General features: G+C 37.5%; 1 protein-coding gene across 1 annotated transcript; it reads left to right on the plus strand.

Annotated features, from left to right (window-relative positions):
- The first annotated feature begins 1,692 nt into the window (after positions 1-1,692).
- Positions 1,693-13,873, plus strand: LOC114556231 (solute carrier family 28 member 3). Its single transcript, XM_028579140.1, is given in 14 exon segments — positions 1,693-1,931; positions 3,537-3,681; positions 3,760-3,873; positions 4,236-4,313; positions 4,756-4,836; positions 5,107-5,187; positions 5,304-5,429; positions 5,942-6,072; positions 7,748-7,916; positions 8,039-8,236; positions 8,651-8,732; positions 8,916-9,014; positions 9,332-9,446; positions 13,834-13,873. Coding segments are annotated over 14 exon segments (1,698 nt in total).
- Positions 13,874-15,152: the final 1,279 nt, after the last annotated feature.

A 15,152-nucleotide genomic window follows, 5' to 3' on the forward strand; every position in this document is an offset into this window, starting at 1 on the left:
GTAACTCAAGACCCTAAATGGGTTGTTTTTAATATCAAGTCTTTCTTCTTAAGTTTGTAGTATGAAAGAGTCTCTCATTAATGTTGAGATTTTATCAGAGTGTGTCCCCTGTTCTGTACAATTGATTTTCTTTGTTTGGTATTTCTTACTTTGCAGCCACATAGGATTAAATCTAAGTATACTGCAAAATCAATTTCTAATCTTGCGTTAGAACTTCCAGTCCTCATGAAGACTTGTAAAGGGCTGTTTAACTTAGCAAACTAGCTGGGCTGATAGGAATGGAACTACATGCTCTCTGTGCCTTGGAGCATATGGACATGAGTGTGTGTGTGTGGGGGGGTGCAGAGAGAATTTTTTTTTCTTTCTGTTTAGGGCAATTTACTGCACAATTGCTATGATTGTTAATGGAAAAATCAAGCCATGGTTGGAGTATGTGTATGTTTGTTGTGGTGCTCTCCAGACTACACGGACACAAGCACACAATGTCTTGTCAATTTGCTGGCTTTTATTTCAATTTGGACAACAATTAGAGGTACTGTATTCATCCAAAGATAATAACAGAAAATACCACAGGCTATGACTTATACAACCTGTTATGTCGTTTTTATTTTATTTCACCTTTATTTATTCAGGCAAGTCATCATGTTCTTATTTGCAATGGCAGCCAAAGAAGTGGCTCAAATATGACCCATGTGTCCTTTTTACTGATACTTTAGAGATATATATTATTTTCCAAAAATACTTAACATAACACATCCTATTAAAACTCTAATTTGTGATGGGCCAAAGTTGATTCTAATTTCAAGTGATTTTGGATATTTTAATATGAAATGTTTTTGGATCCCTCAACTACTGATCCTGTCCTTTTCAATATGAAATAGCACCATTCTCAGGCTTATATTTTCTGCTGTTCACTAAAATTGTAATGCAATGCAATTCAATGAAAGGTTGCATTCACATCTTACTTCAGTTCAGTTCAAGTCAGTATTTGTAAGAAAGAGGGCATTCATATTTACAGATTAAAACACAAGTATCACTTGAAGACAAAAGATTAAAAAAATGAACTGAAATGTGAAATGAGGCTTCTATGTGTTCACAAGACTTCAGACTTCATGGATAAAATCAAACCTTGTTGTATTTGTTTTACATGTTTTTTGAAAGTTCATCATCATGTGTCACCGATGAATCAGATTTGTCTTTTTAGGATGCATTTAGTTTTCTATTCTGCGTTTGATTTCTGTGTCACACACCAGTAATTTTAGAGCACACATTAACTCCACTTCTTGCTTTCTTTTTAACTGGAGGAATTGAAGTCAGAGGGCAATTAAGTTTACAAATCAAAACATGCATATCATTTTATGACAAGAAAACACACAATAAAAAATAACTGAAATGAAGGAGTTGAAATGTAAAATAATGCTTCTACATGTTCACAAGACTTCAGACATCATGGCTAAAATCAAACCTTGTTGCATTTGTTTTACATGTAACATTTTAAAAGTGCTATCATCATCAGATTCCCAGATGATTCAGATTGTATTTTAATGTGTAACGTTAGTTGATCTCTGTGTCACACACCATTAATTTTAGAACACACATTAACTACACTTCCTGCTGTGCTGTCTTTTTAACTGGAGGAAGTAAAGCAGCAAATAAATGAAAGGATTTTAATTCTTTTGATAAAAGAAAACAATGTCAGCTCTGTGGGGTGTAATTCATATTATTACTACATTTGTTTCAGGCTTGGTTGCCATAGTGATAGCGGCATGAGTCCTGAACTTCAACCGGGCTGTCGTGCTGCTGGTCATCTCCTTGGTTACCATATTCTTCCTGGTCTGGGATTGGATGATGGAACGCTATGGCGACCGGGTGTGGGTGGAACTCTTTCCTATCAGAGACCTTCTCAGCAGAAACTGGTTTTGGATCAGATGGTGAGAAATGTTTTGTTTCAGTTTTTACTACCCTGGTGTGCACCTTCTTTTTCAAAAGACAGACAGAGTACTGGTCTTAATGACACAACAAAAGATGTCAACAAAGCCATTGTAGAGTCAGTATACTAAAAATCCTTCTCACTAGCTGTAATAATATGTATGTAATGTGCAAGACAGTTCAGACACGTTGTCTCCTGGCAACAACAATGTCCTCAGACTGAGGAAATGATTGTATGTTACATCAGCATGAGCACTGAAGTCAAATGGTGCAGGATGAAGGAAACAAGAGCAGTTTAGGGCAAAGTGTGAGAAGATCTGCTGTGTGCTGCAGTGCTCATAAAGTAAAGTAATTGCACTAGCTCAAGGGCACTTAGCTCAGTAGAAATGTGAAGCAGAGGCAATATAGACTATAAGAAAAGGTTATGACAATATATAAAGAATATAATCAATTTAAATAAACATGTAAGTAATGGAGTTAAAGATTCTTAACTTTCACCCACCTTAAGGAGTTTGATCTTCCTTCAGGCCGCCTCTACAGGATGCTTGAAACAACTATGTGCTGCACTCGACTGTCTCTTATTCCTGTAGCTATTAAAGGCTGAATCTGAATTTACCTAAAATGGCAGCTTATCTGGCGCTGTATCTGGTGGGTCTTAATCTTCCACATTTTAGGACGGTAGAATTGTTTCTTTCTTTGGCTTGAGCTGCTGCTGTTTCATAGTTTGGTATATTCATTTTTTATACTTTCATTCTTATTTTATCTATTCATTATTTATTTAATAAAGTTGCAGTCAAATAAACAAGGAAAAGTACTTTAAATCAGCTATGTTTAATCAATATATTAATTTATTTATATTACTTTGGATCACATGACTATTTCAATGTGATAATGGATCGGTCGTAGTGATGAACCCACAAAGAATTATTACTTGACTCTGCGGTTTCCCTCTTCGAAGATTTATATCATCTTTCAGCTCATTGGTTTCATTTCATCAACTTCCAGTGTCGCTTTCAGCCGCAGCAGCGAAAAGACTCTAAAGACCCACTATACACTACCTGCCCAGCACCAAACTGCAGACAAAGTTGGCCACTAGCGGATGAACATATTGGAGCATTTAGCAAGTAAAGAGTCAGATAAGTAATGTAAAGAGCTGGTGGAGACCCAAACATGTTGGATTTATTTTTGTCAGGGGGCCAAAACAATACAACTTCAAATAAAGGACAATTGCTGTATGTCTGCAGGATATGTGTACAGGTTCCTTTTTCCTAACATGTTTGCCTATCAAGGTGATGTTTACAGCTTATAATTTCAAAAAGAAAGGGTTACATAAACGTTTATGGGACTCTTTCTGTAGCCCTTTGGGTTTTTTATTGGTCTCCTTATGAACCGCTCTCTTCCAACTAAACATAACTTTATTAACACTGGTTGATATAAATGGTTTAATCTTCTTGACTCAAGTGTTACTGTAATACACGAAAAGACTGTAAAAGCTGCTACAAGGAGTAGTTTACTAACTGGTACCATCTTTAAAATGTTGTTGATTGACAGACATTTATCTTGCTTCCTGCACTTCCCTCCCTTTAGGTCACTCTCTGTCTCTCCAGGATAATGTACGTGTTACTGCTGGTGGCCCTGGTGTGCTGGCTGGCACTGGACATAGCCCAGCAAGGGACCAGACAGCTTGTGTCTTTCTTTGGTTTGCTGCTCCTCATCTTCTTAATGCTGCTGTTCTCCAAACACCCATTCAGGGTAAGGGAGGCACATGCACACACACACACTTTTTGATCATGCATGTACGTATACGTTTTGCACATGTGTGTGTTGCAGTGGTGTTGGCAAACTTTGCTGTGCGGGATCGGGCTACAGTTTGTCTTTGGTCTGCTGATCCTCAGGACCACATTTGGCTTAGGTGGACTGGAATGGGTCAGAAAACAAGTAAAGGTACACACACACACACACCCACACACACAAACATAGATTTTTTTTCAGTGAATTGTCCTTTTGTTTTCTTGTTTCCTTCTTTTGTTTCCTTGTGTCCTTAATTGTTTCCTTGTATTTCCTTATTCTTTTCTTCTTTTATTTTCTTGTTTCATTCCTGTTTCCCTATTTTATTTCCTTGTTTCCTTTCCTTGTGTCCTTTTGGTTTTTCTTGCTTTGCCAGCATCAAAGTCTACTTTTTTTATGGTAAATTTGGGGATTTTCCAGTTACACCATTCACAGACATTCCTGCTGCATCTGTACAAAATATACAATCAAAAGTTTTCTGTTTCTGTTACTAACAATTCAAAATCTCCTCCATATAGAGCTTTTTGTCATTCACAGATATTGGGTCTAAGTTTGTGTTTGGTGCCAGTTACAGAGACCACAACTTCGTCTTCCAGGTATGACACACACAAGTATGATGCACGCACACACACACACACACACACAAACACACACACACACACACACACACACACACACACACACACACACACACACACACACACATGCGAATGATGCAAAATGATAAAAGTGGCAAGAATGAGAACAAAAATTTGTGTTTTCACAGACAGTATCTACTTATGATCGGTTTCTGGAATATCCAGGTTATGTGTTTGGGCATGTAAATATCATGTGCTTGTTTCAGACACCAGTTTTAGTCTTTAGTCAGTAAAACAAAAAGGTCTGGATACAATATTATCTGGATACAAAATATTATATTCTGAACATGATCAAAACCAAGATGAGACTCAAAATCTAATGTGCATGTAAACATACTCAGTAATACTGATGATGATGATGGTGGTGATGATGATGATAATAATTGTGCACTACCGGCAGGTGATGCCTATATTGGTTTTCTTAAGCTCCGTCATCTCCATTCTCTACTACATTGGCTTCATGCCCTGGCTCATTTACAAGGTGAGTAAGTGGGAGGATAAAGTGCATAGACAGAGAGAAATATTTGATGGCAAATCAATTATTTTAAACCATTTATATTTAAAGACTCTTTCATATAAGAAATACAGTTTAAGGAATAAAAGACAAATAATCACTGCTCAACGTAACTGGAAATGCACATAATGACACAATGAGGACCCTGATTTTTAGTTTTTAATATGTATATTTTACACTGTAATTTTCTACAGTTCAGTTATTTCCCCATTGATTTTCTATGATGTTTTTCCTCAGATTGGATTCATAATGCAGGTTACCATGGGAACATCTCCAGCAGAATCGATGGCTGCAGCTGGAAATATATTTTTGGGACATGTAAACAACAGTTTAAACAATAAACATAAACGTCAAGCAAATCACTGATACATTTATGTGAATCCCTAAAATCTACTAGTCCAAAATCAACCAAGCCTTTGACCTGCCTCTTTCAGACAGACTCACCTCTCTTGATTCGTCCATACATCAGTGGGCTAACTCGCTCTGAGATCCATGCTGTAATGACAGGAGGTTTTGCCAGCGTCTCTGGTACCATTTTGGGAGCCTATATCTCCTTTGGGGTGAGGAGGCGGATACAGGGCAGGGGCGTGGGGGTGGGGGGGATATCAAAGCTGAAAGTTCAGTTACTGGCTTGATCTCATGAATAATTGAGTTGTTTGAAGATGTCAATAAACTAAAAAAAAGGACATGCATGCATATTTCCCTAAAAGGTTATCAAGATTCCTTCTTTTATTAATCATTTCAGTGCCATGTTGGGAAGGGCAGTGATTTACCTGTAAAGTGTGATTTCTTAAACCAACCCACAATTAACTTTCCAAAGTTATAGGAATAAGAACTAGGATGATATAAGACGAAACAACTTTAGGAATACTGTTTAAAATACAGCCTGGAAGCCTTTTCCATTCCTGTTAAAAATACATGGTGGGATTAATTAGTGTCAACTTCAAAACTTAACAGACTCTTGACTGATCTTGACACTTACCTGAGAGTGTACATAGAACTTTAACTGCTCTGTCAAAATATGAATGATTGACCACTAACTGTGTCTTGTTCTATGTGCCTCTCTTTTGAGGTTGAGGCAACACACTTGTTGACAGCATCCCTGATGTCCGCTCCAGCCTCCCTGGCGATCGCCAAGATGTTCTGGCCTGAAACAGAGACCCGCAGTGCAACAGCCAGTCATGACATCAAAATCGACCATGGGTAGGAGAGGACAGTACAACTGTAATAATACAGTACAATATAAAGTGGTAAAAAAATGTTGCAAGAGTTTTATTCAAGCATTTTTCATCCTTTCTTAAATTCCATTCATCCTTTGATCAGTAGCCTACCTAAAGCTGTTCATTCATTCCTCTATGTCTTAATCCTCTCTGACTATCTGACCTTTGGTCAATCTTAGAGCTTGGATGCCTTTGACATTTGAATTTGTAAGGATTATCGTTATTCTAGTTCTAGTTATGGGTCTAAAAAGTGAAGCAAATTTGACGGTGCCTTAAACCTGCATTGTATCTAATTTCCAGCAGGGGGCGAGTCTACTGGTTGCAAAAAGAAGAAGACCCTACTTCTCACTTGATTTATTACTTCAATAAGCATTTTAATAACGAGTTTATGGTCTCAATCACTATTTTCAAGTCTTCTTTAATACAGCATGATGTTCATTTAATAAATTATGGTCCCATTTATTTTTAAATAGACAATACAGCAGGGATGCTTTAGGGGCGTGGCTACATGCCAACCTGTCAATCATGACAGAGGCTTAGCAATGCTTATCCTTAGCACTGTGTACATTAAAATAGCTGCAAACTCGTTTTCGTATTAAACTTTGACCCTTCATCAAAGTTAATTGGAACATTTGGTCGCCTAAAAATGTCTTGTTCAGTGTCATGCCAACCAAGCTAGCTAACTACTGCTAGTGTTAGCTAGTAACTTAAGGGAAAGTTTGCAGATTTTCTGTACTGCCATACATGCAGTACCCGCCGGTAAATCTCCAGTGGAAGACTCGCCTTAAAAGGGTAAAAAATCTGCAACTTTCCCCTTTAGCATTAAGTTTAGCACTATTGCAACCATAAACAACACTGGCCCTAATAAAAAAAACATCACATTTGGTTGCAAAAAAACAAGATGGCGATATCTCGGCTGCTACTTCCATTATTTTTACAGTCTATGGGCTGTACTGAATAGTTTAAAGCTTCGAAGCTTCATTCATGACGTTGACATTCAAATTGTAAATCAACATTTTAATGCTGCGCTAGGGTTGGGGGATTGGACAAATATATTTGTGATTGGCTGATTACATCACCAGTTGGTTTTTTTGGGGCATTTTTTGTCATTTTATTTATCTACTTTACATAGGAACCAAAGAACTAGCTGCTCGGAGTAGCTGCTCTCACTCAGCTCTCACAAAGAGGCCAGCAACGGCAGAGAGAGACAGCATGTAGAGCCATCGTATTTTCACATTAACTCTGTGAATTAAGGGTTTATTTCAACCAAACCAGAGTAGATGATTGTTGGAACAGTGGAAAGACTAGCCCAAACTGTTTTGGTCAGTTTTATTTTGTTTCTGTCGAGTTAAACTGGAGTGTGTTTTACGATGAGTTAAATATTAAGCTAGTCGAAAGGGGACGTCATGAAATATCACGACTGACATTTAAAGCTTTATTGGAAAACCTCAGTAGAAGCTTTGAATGTAAAAAAGTGACATTCGGTACAGCCCTACAATGCATTTAGAATGGGAGAACAGAATTTGAATAGTAGGAGTGTAAAGCCATGTTGGAAAATGAAAAAGTCAATGCCTGCACAACACCAGTATGCTGATGACACTGCTGTTCGGTGGATTAAGTGTTATATAACCATTCAAATGTTGCCTATGTTCCCTCAGAGAGAGTAAGAACGTGTTGGAGGCGGCATCCCAAGGTGCATCTTGTGCTGTGGGTTTAGTGGCCAACATAATTGTCAACCTTATTGCCTTCCTCGCACTGTTGGCCTTTTTGGATGCAGCTTTCTCCTGGCTGGGCGAGATGTTGGACTGTCCGCAGCTCAGCTTTTCGGTGACAACCACAACCTGACACTCAAACACACCAACTCTCCAACATATACTTACTGTAAATACATTCAAACATCGACCTGCATGCATGCACTCACTCTTTGCTTCTTTCTGTCTCTCCTTTAGCTCATCTGCTCTTACATGTTAATGCCTCTCTCCTTGATCATGGGTGTTTCCTGGGAGGACAGTTTCATCGTTGCTGAACTGATTGGCACGAAGACAATTATCAATGAGTTTGTAGCCTATAAAAAGTTGTCAGAGTTCATTTCGAGGCGGAAAGCAGGAGGGACAGAATATGTGGACAACATAAAGCAGTATATTTCTGTGAGTCTCATTTATCATAGCTTGTGTTCTCACTCTTGTTTTTGTATAGATTGTCATTGTCTTTTTTTTTTCTTTTACCATTTTAGCATAGATGCATAGATCTATTAAAAGAGCATTATGTGGTACATTGTTGGGCCTGTGGGAGATAAAAGCCAGTGTGAAAGGGCTTAAAGTCAATATTATTATCTACAATGTCATGTTGTCATTAGATAATTGTATTTCTCTAATAAATGTCTCAATGGCGGTAGATAAACAGTGTTTACTTTAAAATCCATTAAGGCTTTAAGAATCTTTCAACAGCTACATATTATGTAGGAAATATATGTAGTGATAAGTATAATTTTATACAGGTATTAAAGTCTGTGTGGATATTTTTTTCACATAACTATTTTAACAAATTGTTATTTCCTTTAGGTCCACTCTGAAACAATTGCAACCTACGCTTTGTGTGGATTTTCCAACCTTGCTTCGCTGGGGATGTCAATTGGAGCACTGTGTGAGTTCCACCTGAGCTGAAACGTAAAAACAGACAAACAAGAAAACTAAAGTTTAAAAAAAGTTGCTAGTGATTGTATACTGAAGAATGAATAAATTGTTCTTTTGTACGTACCTGTTGCTGTTAAAGTTTTGTTTGCACTTCTTGTTTTGTTAACACATAGTTGTTCTGTTCTGTTTCCAGCGTCCTTGGCTCCAGATAGACGGGCTGACATCTCCAGTTGTGCCTTCAGATCTCTGATTGCAGGCAGCGTCTCCTGTTTCATGACGGCTTGTATTGCAGGTGACTATTCCTCTTCTCTGCCTCTTTCTGTCATAGTGCCAGTTTAGAACTTTATTTTTGTGTTATTTAGCGCTACTCTTAATTCCTCCCATGAAAATGAAGTTGAATTTTAAGTGCTTTACTAATTTTACTGTATTTGAATGAAATGTTACTGCAGCCTCAGTAGGTTGTGCAGTTGTAATATAAAGGAGGAAAACAAATATTGGAACTGAATTTCTTACTCAACATCAAAAGACTAGGAGCAAAAGAAATGCGATTAGACCCTCACTCAAGTGTTTTTATAATTCTTATGATGACATTGCTCTTTGGGTTTCTAGGCATGTTGTACATCCCTGATCTTCAGTGCTCACATTTCCTGAGCACCGAGTTCATCAATACCAATGTGACCAGCAGCTCACAACTGGTCACCTGCTGTACACAACTGTATAACAGGTGTGTGTGTGTGTGTGTGTGTTTTATTTGCAGTGTGACGGTGTATGAGTTGTTGAACATGACGATCGGAGAAGGATTCAACCAGAGCAGCCTGCATCACTGCTGCACACTGACGCCCCTCACACACTTCAACTGGAGCCTGGTGCTTTAAATCACTGTGAGCAAAAAACACACACTTCAATGGTAGTGAACCCTGTGATTATTTGTTAATTTTTTTATCTGTAATGTTTACTGTTCATATAATGCATTTTCAATAAAGTTGTCCCGCACTGGTTTTTAAACAATAATCATGTCACATTAACGTGACGTGTGTGTGTGTGTGTGTGTGTGTGTGTGTGTGTGTGTGTGTGTGTGTGTGTGTGTGTGTGTGTGTGTTTGTGTGAGTGTGAGAGAGAGAGACTGACTGACAGAAAGAGCATGCATTTGTCAGCAAGCCTATGTGCATTTGTGTGTTTTTGTGAGCTTGTGTGTGTCTGTGTGAGCTCTCCCAGCAGGGGTGAAAGCACATGGGATGAAAGGCACATGTGGCTAAACACACATTTAGTCAAAAAAACAGTCGCTCGTCAAAGACTTTTCTCAGAACCTGCCACAAACGGATGTTACTGAAGGCATAATTTGTCAGAAAAAACACCAAAACATTTTTTAGTATTGGTTGGTATACATGTCTGGTTTATGAAGACTCTTAGTCATTCAGTTGATGGGGTATCTAATAGTAGTATGTATCTTACTATGCACAATTGCAGATTCAGATTAATAATACAAAATCTAATTGACAAAATAAATTATTTTGGATTATTACAGATTAAGATAAAACTTTATTTATTGATGAACATTGATCCCCAGTGGGAAATTCACAAGGTACCCAGCAGTATACAAAGTAATTAAAATTAGCACCACCTTTACCATCTGCAAAAATGATGTAAACATAACTGCACTAATAATTATAAGACAATAACATGACATACAATATTCTGAAATAGGCCATTTCGCATAATAAGTATTTTTACTTTTGATCCTTTAAGTATATCTAAATTCTAATACCTTTGTATTTTTACTTGCCTGACTTTCACTTGTAGCATTGTAGTAGAAGTTTCCCACCTGCCTGCACTGTCATTTCTCTTAAGGATGTCAAAAGCTGCGTCAGATTCATTTCACAGACAAAAAGAAAGAAAAAACAGCAAAATATCTGTCACTACATATTTGATAGACAGGACAAAAATGTACTACAGAGGAATACAGCAACAAGTAAAAGCACTCTATTGTTTGGCCACTGGATGTCACCGGTGTCTTATTTCTCATTCAGCAGTATACCAAAGTGCATGTCTCATCAGGCCACCATTGACCAGTCAGATAGACTGCTTTGACTGACAGACCGATTGTCTGTAACTGGCTCAATAATAGTGACAGAAATGATCAGACCGGAAAAGCGGAGGGTATCATGGGTGTGTACTTTGAACAAGTGCATGTGTGAGACTAGAATGCAGTCATAGAGACGGCAAATGACAGTCTCTTCATTAAATCCACCACAAGCTAAAGGTCACATGGAGGTAATTTCACATGTGAATTTAACACACCCACGTTGAGGGAAGATTAGACATCAGCTATCAGACGCTGACACACATGACATTTTTAGGCACGGTGTTACCATGTGTCCCTGATAAAAAATTTTTTTTTTTAAATCAAAGTGAGCTCATTTTCATGTTTGTCAGAAAAAGTGTTTCCTTAAAACAAGAGTTGTTCAGGATCAGGAAAGAAAAGCCAACATCACATTGCAGTGTGTGTGTGTGTGTGTGTGTGTGTGTGTGTGTGTGTGTGTGTGTGTGTGTGTGTGTGTGTGTGTGTGTGTGTGTGTGTGTGTGTGTGTGCGTGCGTGCGTGCGTGCGTGCGTGTGCGGGGGCGCGGGTGCTTTTGAATTCTATATATTGACTAATCTAATGTATGAAAATAATCAACATAACAGTAATTACACAACTTCATAAGAAGAAAGCAATGAGTGTGAGACTGGGATTTGGAAATTTGCCTTTTATAATACGCTTTTTCTCTTGCACATCTTGCCCAATGAAGCTGGACTGTGTTTAATGTAAAAAAGAAAAAAATGTGTGTTTATTTGTGTTTAACATGCATACATTTCACCTATGCTATTATATTATAATACTGTTCTGAGCCCATATTTACATTCAGTTCCACCACAAACCTCACAAATGAAATGTCACTGATAAATTGGATTGAACTTTTGTACCTGCATTTTTCCAGGCAAATCTTAATTCTACATGTATATAATTCATGATAAATCTTTAATGGAACTATTTACACTAGATGTTTCTGAATTTTCAAATGCAGTATGTCAGCAACATTTTCACATTTGAAGCTAATAAGAGGGTTTAGGAAGTAGATAAATGGAAGTAGTGCATAAATGCAAATTTAAAGGTGCAATATGTAATATTGTATGTAATACTGGCAGCTAGCGGTTAAAATAGTTACTGCACTACCAATTTAAAATACTGGAGAGTCGTCTCCCCCGCCCCCTCCTGCCCAGACTCGAAGTTCATGGGGGTTGCCAGGCTGAGACCGGAGCATTCACAACAATGTTGCTAGACGCTTTTCTCACATAGCCAGACATTACTCCACAGCACAGCCGAGTAGCTAACGGTAGATGCTGGCTATATTGACAGTCATAAAAGCCCGTGCTCACGCGGAGCTTTGTAACCAACTGACAGACACACTTTTTTGGCTTAAAATTACAGTATGAACCGCTAAAAACACAACCTCACTGTCCTCTCCACACGCCAGTCAGGCACACTTCCTCGGCTTAGAATTACAATATGAAACGCTAAAAATACCACTACCTTGCCGACGGAACACACTTCATTGGATTAGAATTACGGCAACAATCGCTAAACACACTGCAAACTCACAGTCCTCTCTTTCCGATTTACAGCCCCCCTCTCGTGGTTTAAAATAACTCACCGTTGTCGGCTCCAGCCACTGAAGAGGCTACACGCTGTAAACAGCCATGGGCTGCTTGCCTGGTCCTCCCGGTAACGTTAGCATGGCGGCGTTAGCCAGGACCAGTCGGGACTTTACTGGCTATGTCTCAATTGTTTTTGCGAGTAACCAACTCAGGTACTCTAGCTATATAATTCAATGTGAGTACACAAATGTTGAAATGACAAAAAATGCCCGTCCCTAGTAGCTGTGATAAATTAGCCTGAAGCTAATCCTTACCTGTTTAGGAGAAAATAAGCCAACTCTGCGTCCTTTTGGGATATAAGCTGTCTCCATCTTTCAAATACATCTCCAATATTTACCAGGGGGTTGTTACGTCTCTGGTCACGCAACTGTTAGAAACATGCTGTTTTCTTTTTTTATGTCATGTAGAATCTATCTCCGTTGATCCTGTTCGTTTGTTTGCTGCTTTCATGGCTGTACTACCGTTACAGCTGTAGCGTGCTGGGTTTACGTTTTTACAGGTATATCTGGCAACCCGGCCTGGCTGTCAAACTGGGCCGTTGATAACAACACACAGATCAAAACATAAACATAAATTCCGTCACGGAATGTAAATTTCAAAAAGAAAAAATACTGACATTAGCATTGTTGTCAGAAAAGATAGTATTTCAGTTTAACATGTTTCCTTAATATCTGATGAGGCATTGGTGTAATTTTTGGATTTATTACAGAACAAATATTACATATTGGACCTTTAAGGATTATAAAGGTTAAATAACCAACATTTAAAAACAGCAATACATAAAAACTGGCATCAAATCATTTGGCAGAACATTACAGTAATTGTCAGTTGAATGTCCCCTTCTATTCAAAATGTTAAATACTTAAAATATCAATATAATCAAATATCTTTAGCCAAGCAATGAGAACAACCAAAAAAGATGACAAATGACGTTCATACTAATATTTAATTCTGCGGAAATACCTCATGTATCAACTGAGATATATGGAGTTTATATTTAATTTTAGAAAATTGCAATCTTGGAATAATCATCTGAAAGGGTAAAGTAAATTTACAGAAATAAAATTAAGATCTGATTTGAAAAAGAGTTTGTCGGAAGATCTGTAAATGTGCTTTTCATAGATAGAATGTTTTTTTTTATTAATTCTTCAGTACTGGGTATATTGTGTTACACGGTGGGAATTTGCAAATCTAATTAAAAAAGTTTCATTAAAAAGTAGGATAGTGAATATTCTGAATGTGAAATCCATTTTTTTAATTATATTTTAATGCTGCTTTTACTGCAGCAGTACGCAAATGGGAGGAAAGATAAAGGTGGATAGATGGAGATTAAGTAAGGAACAGATGCAGAAAGAAACAGAAGAAAAGGGTGAGTATTAATAAACTGAAACTGGTGGATATTGGATTGTCATGTAGCACCACTCCAACAGAAGGAGAGGGGGATGAGGAGGAGTAGAGACAAACTGAATGATGGAGATGAAGTTGTCATCCACAAGCTCTCCAAAGAGCACAAAAGGGACAGGAAAGAGGGGGGGATGCAGGAAGCATGGGTTGAGGAACGGTAGAAAACAGATTGATTGAAACTGGAGTTCGGAAGGATTCACAGAGGCACTTAGAAGGATGATTAGAAAAGACAGAGATGGTAAAATATAGATAGATAGATAATCAGCTTACACAAACATGTATGTGACTGTTGTGCTTAATCACTGTTTTCCACAATATGCTCTCTGCCTAACAAACTTTAACTGATGCTTTAATTGCTCTTTGACACATAATTACTAGACGTGTCTTGGTGCAGTGTGAGAAATTAAACAGGAGAAACCCTGACAAATGTTTGCAGATGGACGCTCTGCTACATTAATTGTGATGAACAGTGGAGAGGCATGTTTCTCATCAGAACATTTCCCACAAAATTGAACGATCCTTTTAGTCAAATTAACATAATTTATACAGAAACATCAGAAGTTAAACCACTGAAAGGTGTTTTCTTTGAAATCCACTAAAAGACCTCGGGCACGGGATCATCTTGGAGTGATGCGATATGTCCTTTTCCAGAAATTCATATTGTACTGTGTGGTCTCTGCTACTGTACACGGCATTTGTTTTTTTCAGTTTCTCAGTTTTTTGTTATATAGACTGGTTAAATAATTTAAACAAGTATAATTAAAGGGGAAAAAACAAAGCACTATGGTGATGTGTAGTTTTTGTTTAGGGGTTTGTTCACTACATTGATTAAAACATATACGTATAATCAGGAACATGTACTTAAAGTATTAAGAAAAATGGGCCTTGTGAGTGTTATATATTATTACTGTATATAATATTATTATTGTGATTATTATAACTGATGCATTAATGTGTAAAAAAAAAAAACAATAGTGAGAAATGCCAAATACAATTATCCAGAGCCCAAAGTGACACATTCACAAAACTATTAAAATTGAATTCAAATTATTAAAATACTTAATAGGAAAAGCAGCAAACAAACACATTTGAGGAGCTGGAACCATTTTTTGGCTTTTTTTTCTGAAAATAACAAACAATAATCAAAATAGTTACCATTAGTTTTCTGCCCAGTAATGGAGCATTTCTGAAATGCTTAATCCATAACAATTTCCATAACAAATATTTCCTTCTGAACGGTAGTGCAGTAGAAATATAAGGTGGCAGGAAAAGAAAATGCTCAAGTCTAGTAAAAGTACCTCAAAATTGTACTTAAGTAAATTTACTTACTT

This window comes from Perca flavescens, chromosome 5 (genome assembly GCF_004354835.1).
Source record: "Perca flavescens isolate YP-PL-M2 chromosome 5, PFLA_1.0, whole genome shotgun sequence".
Lineage (NCBI taxonomy): Eukaryota > Metazoa > Chordata > Actinopteri > Perciformes > Percidae > Perca > Perca flavescens.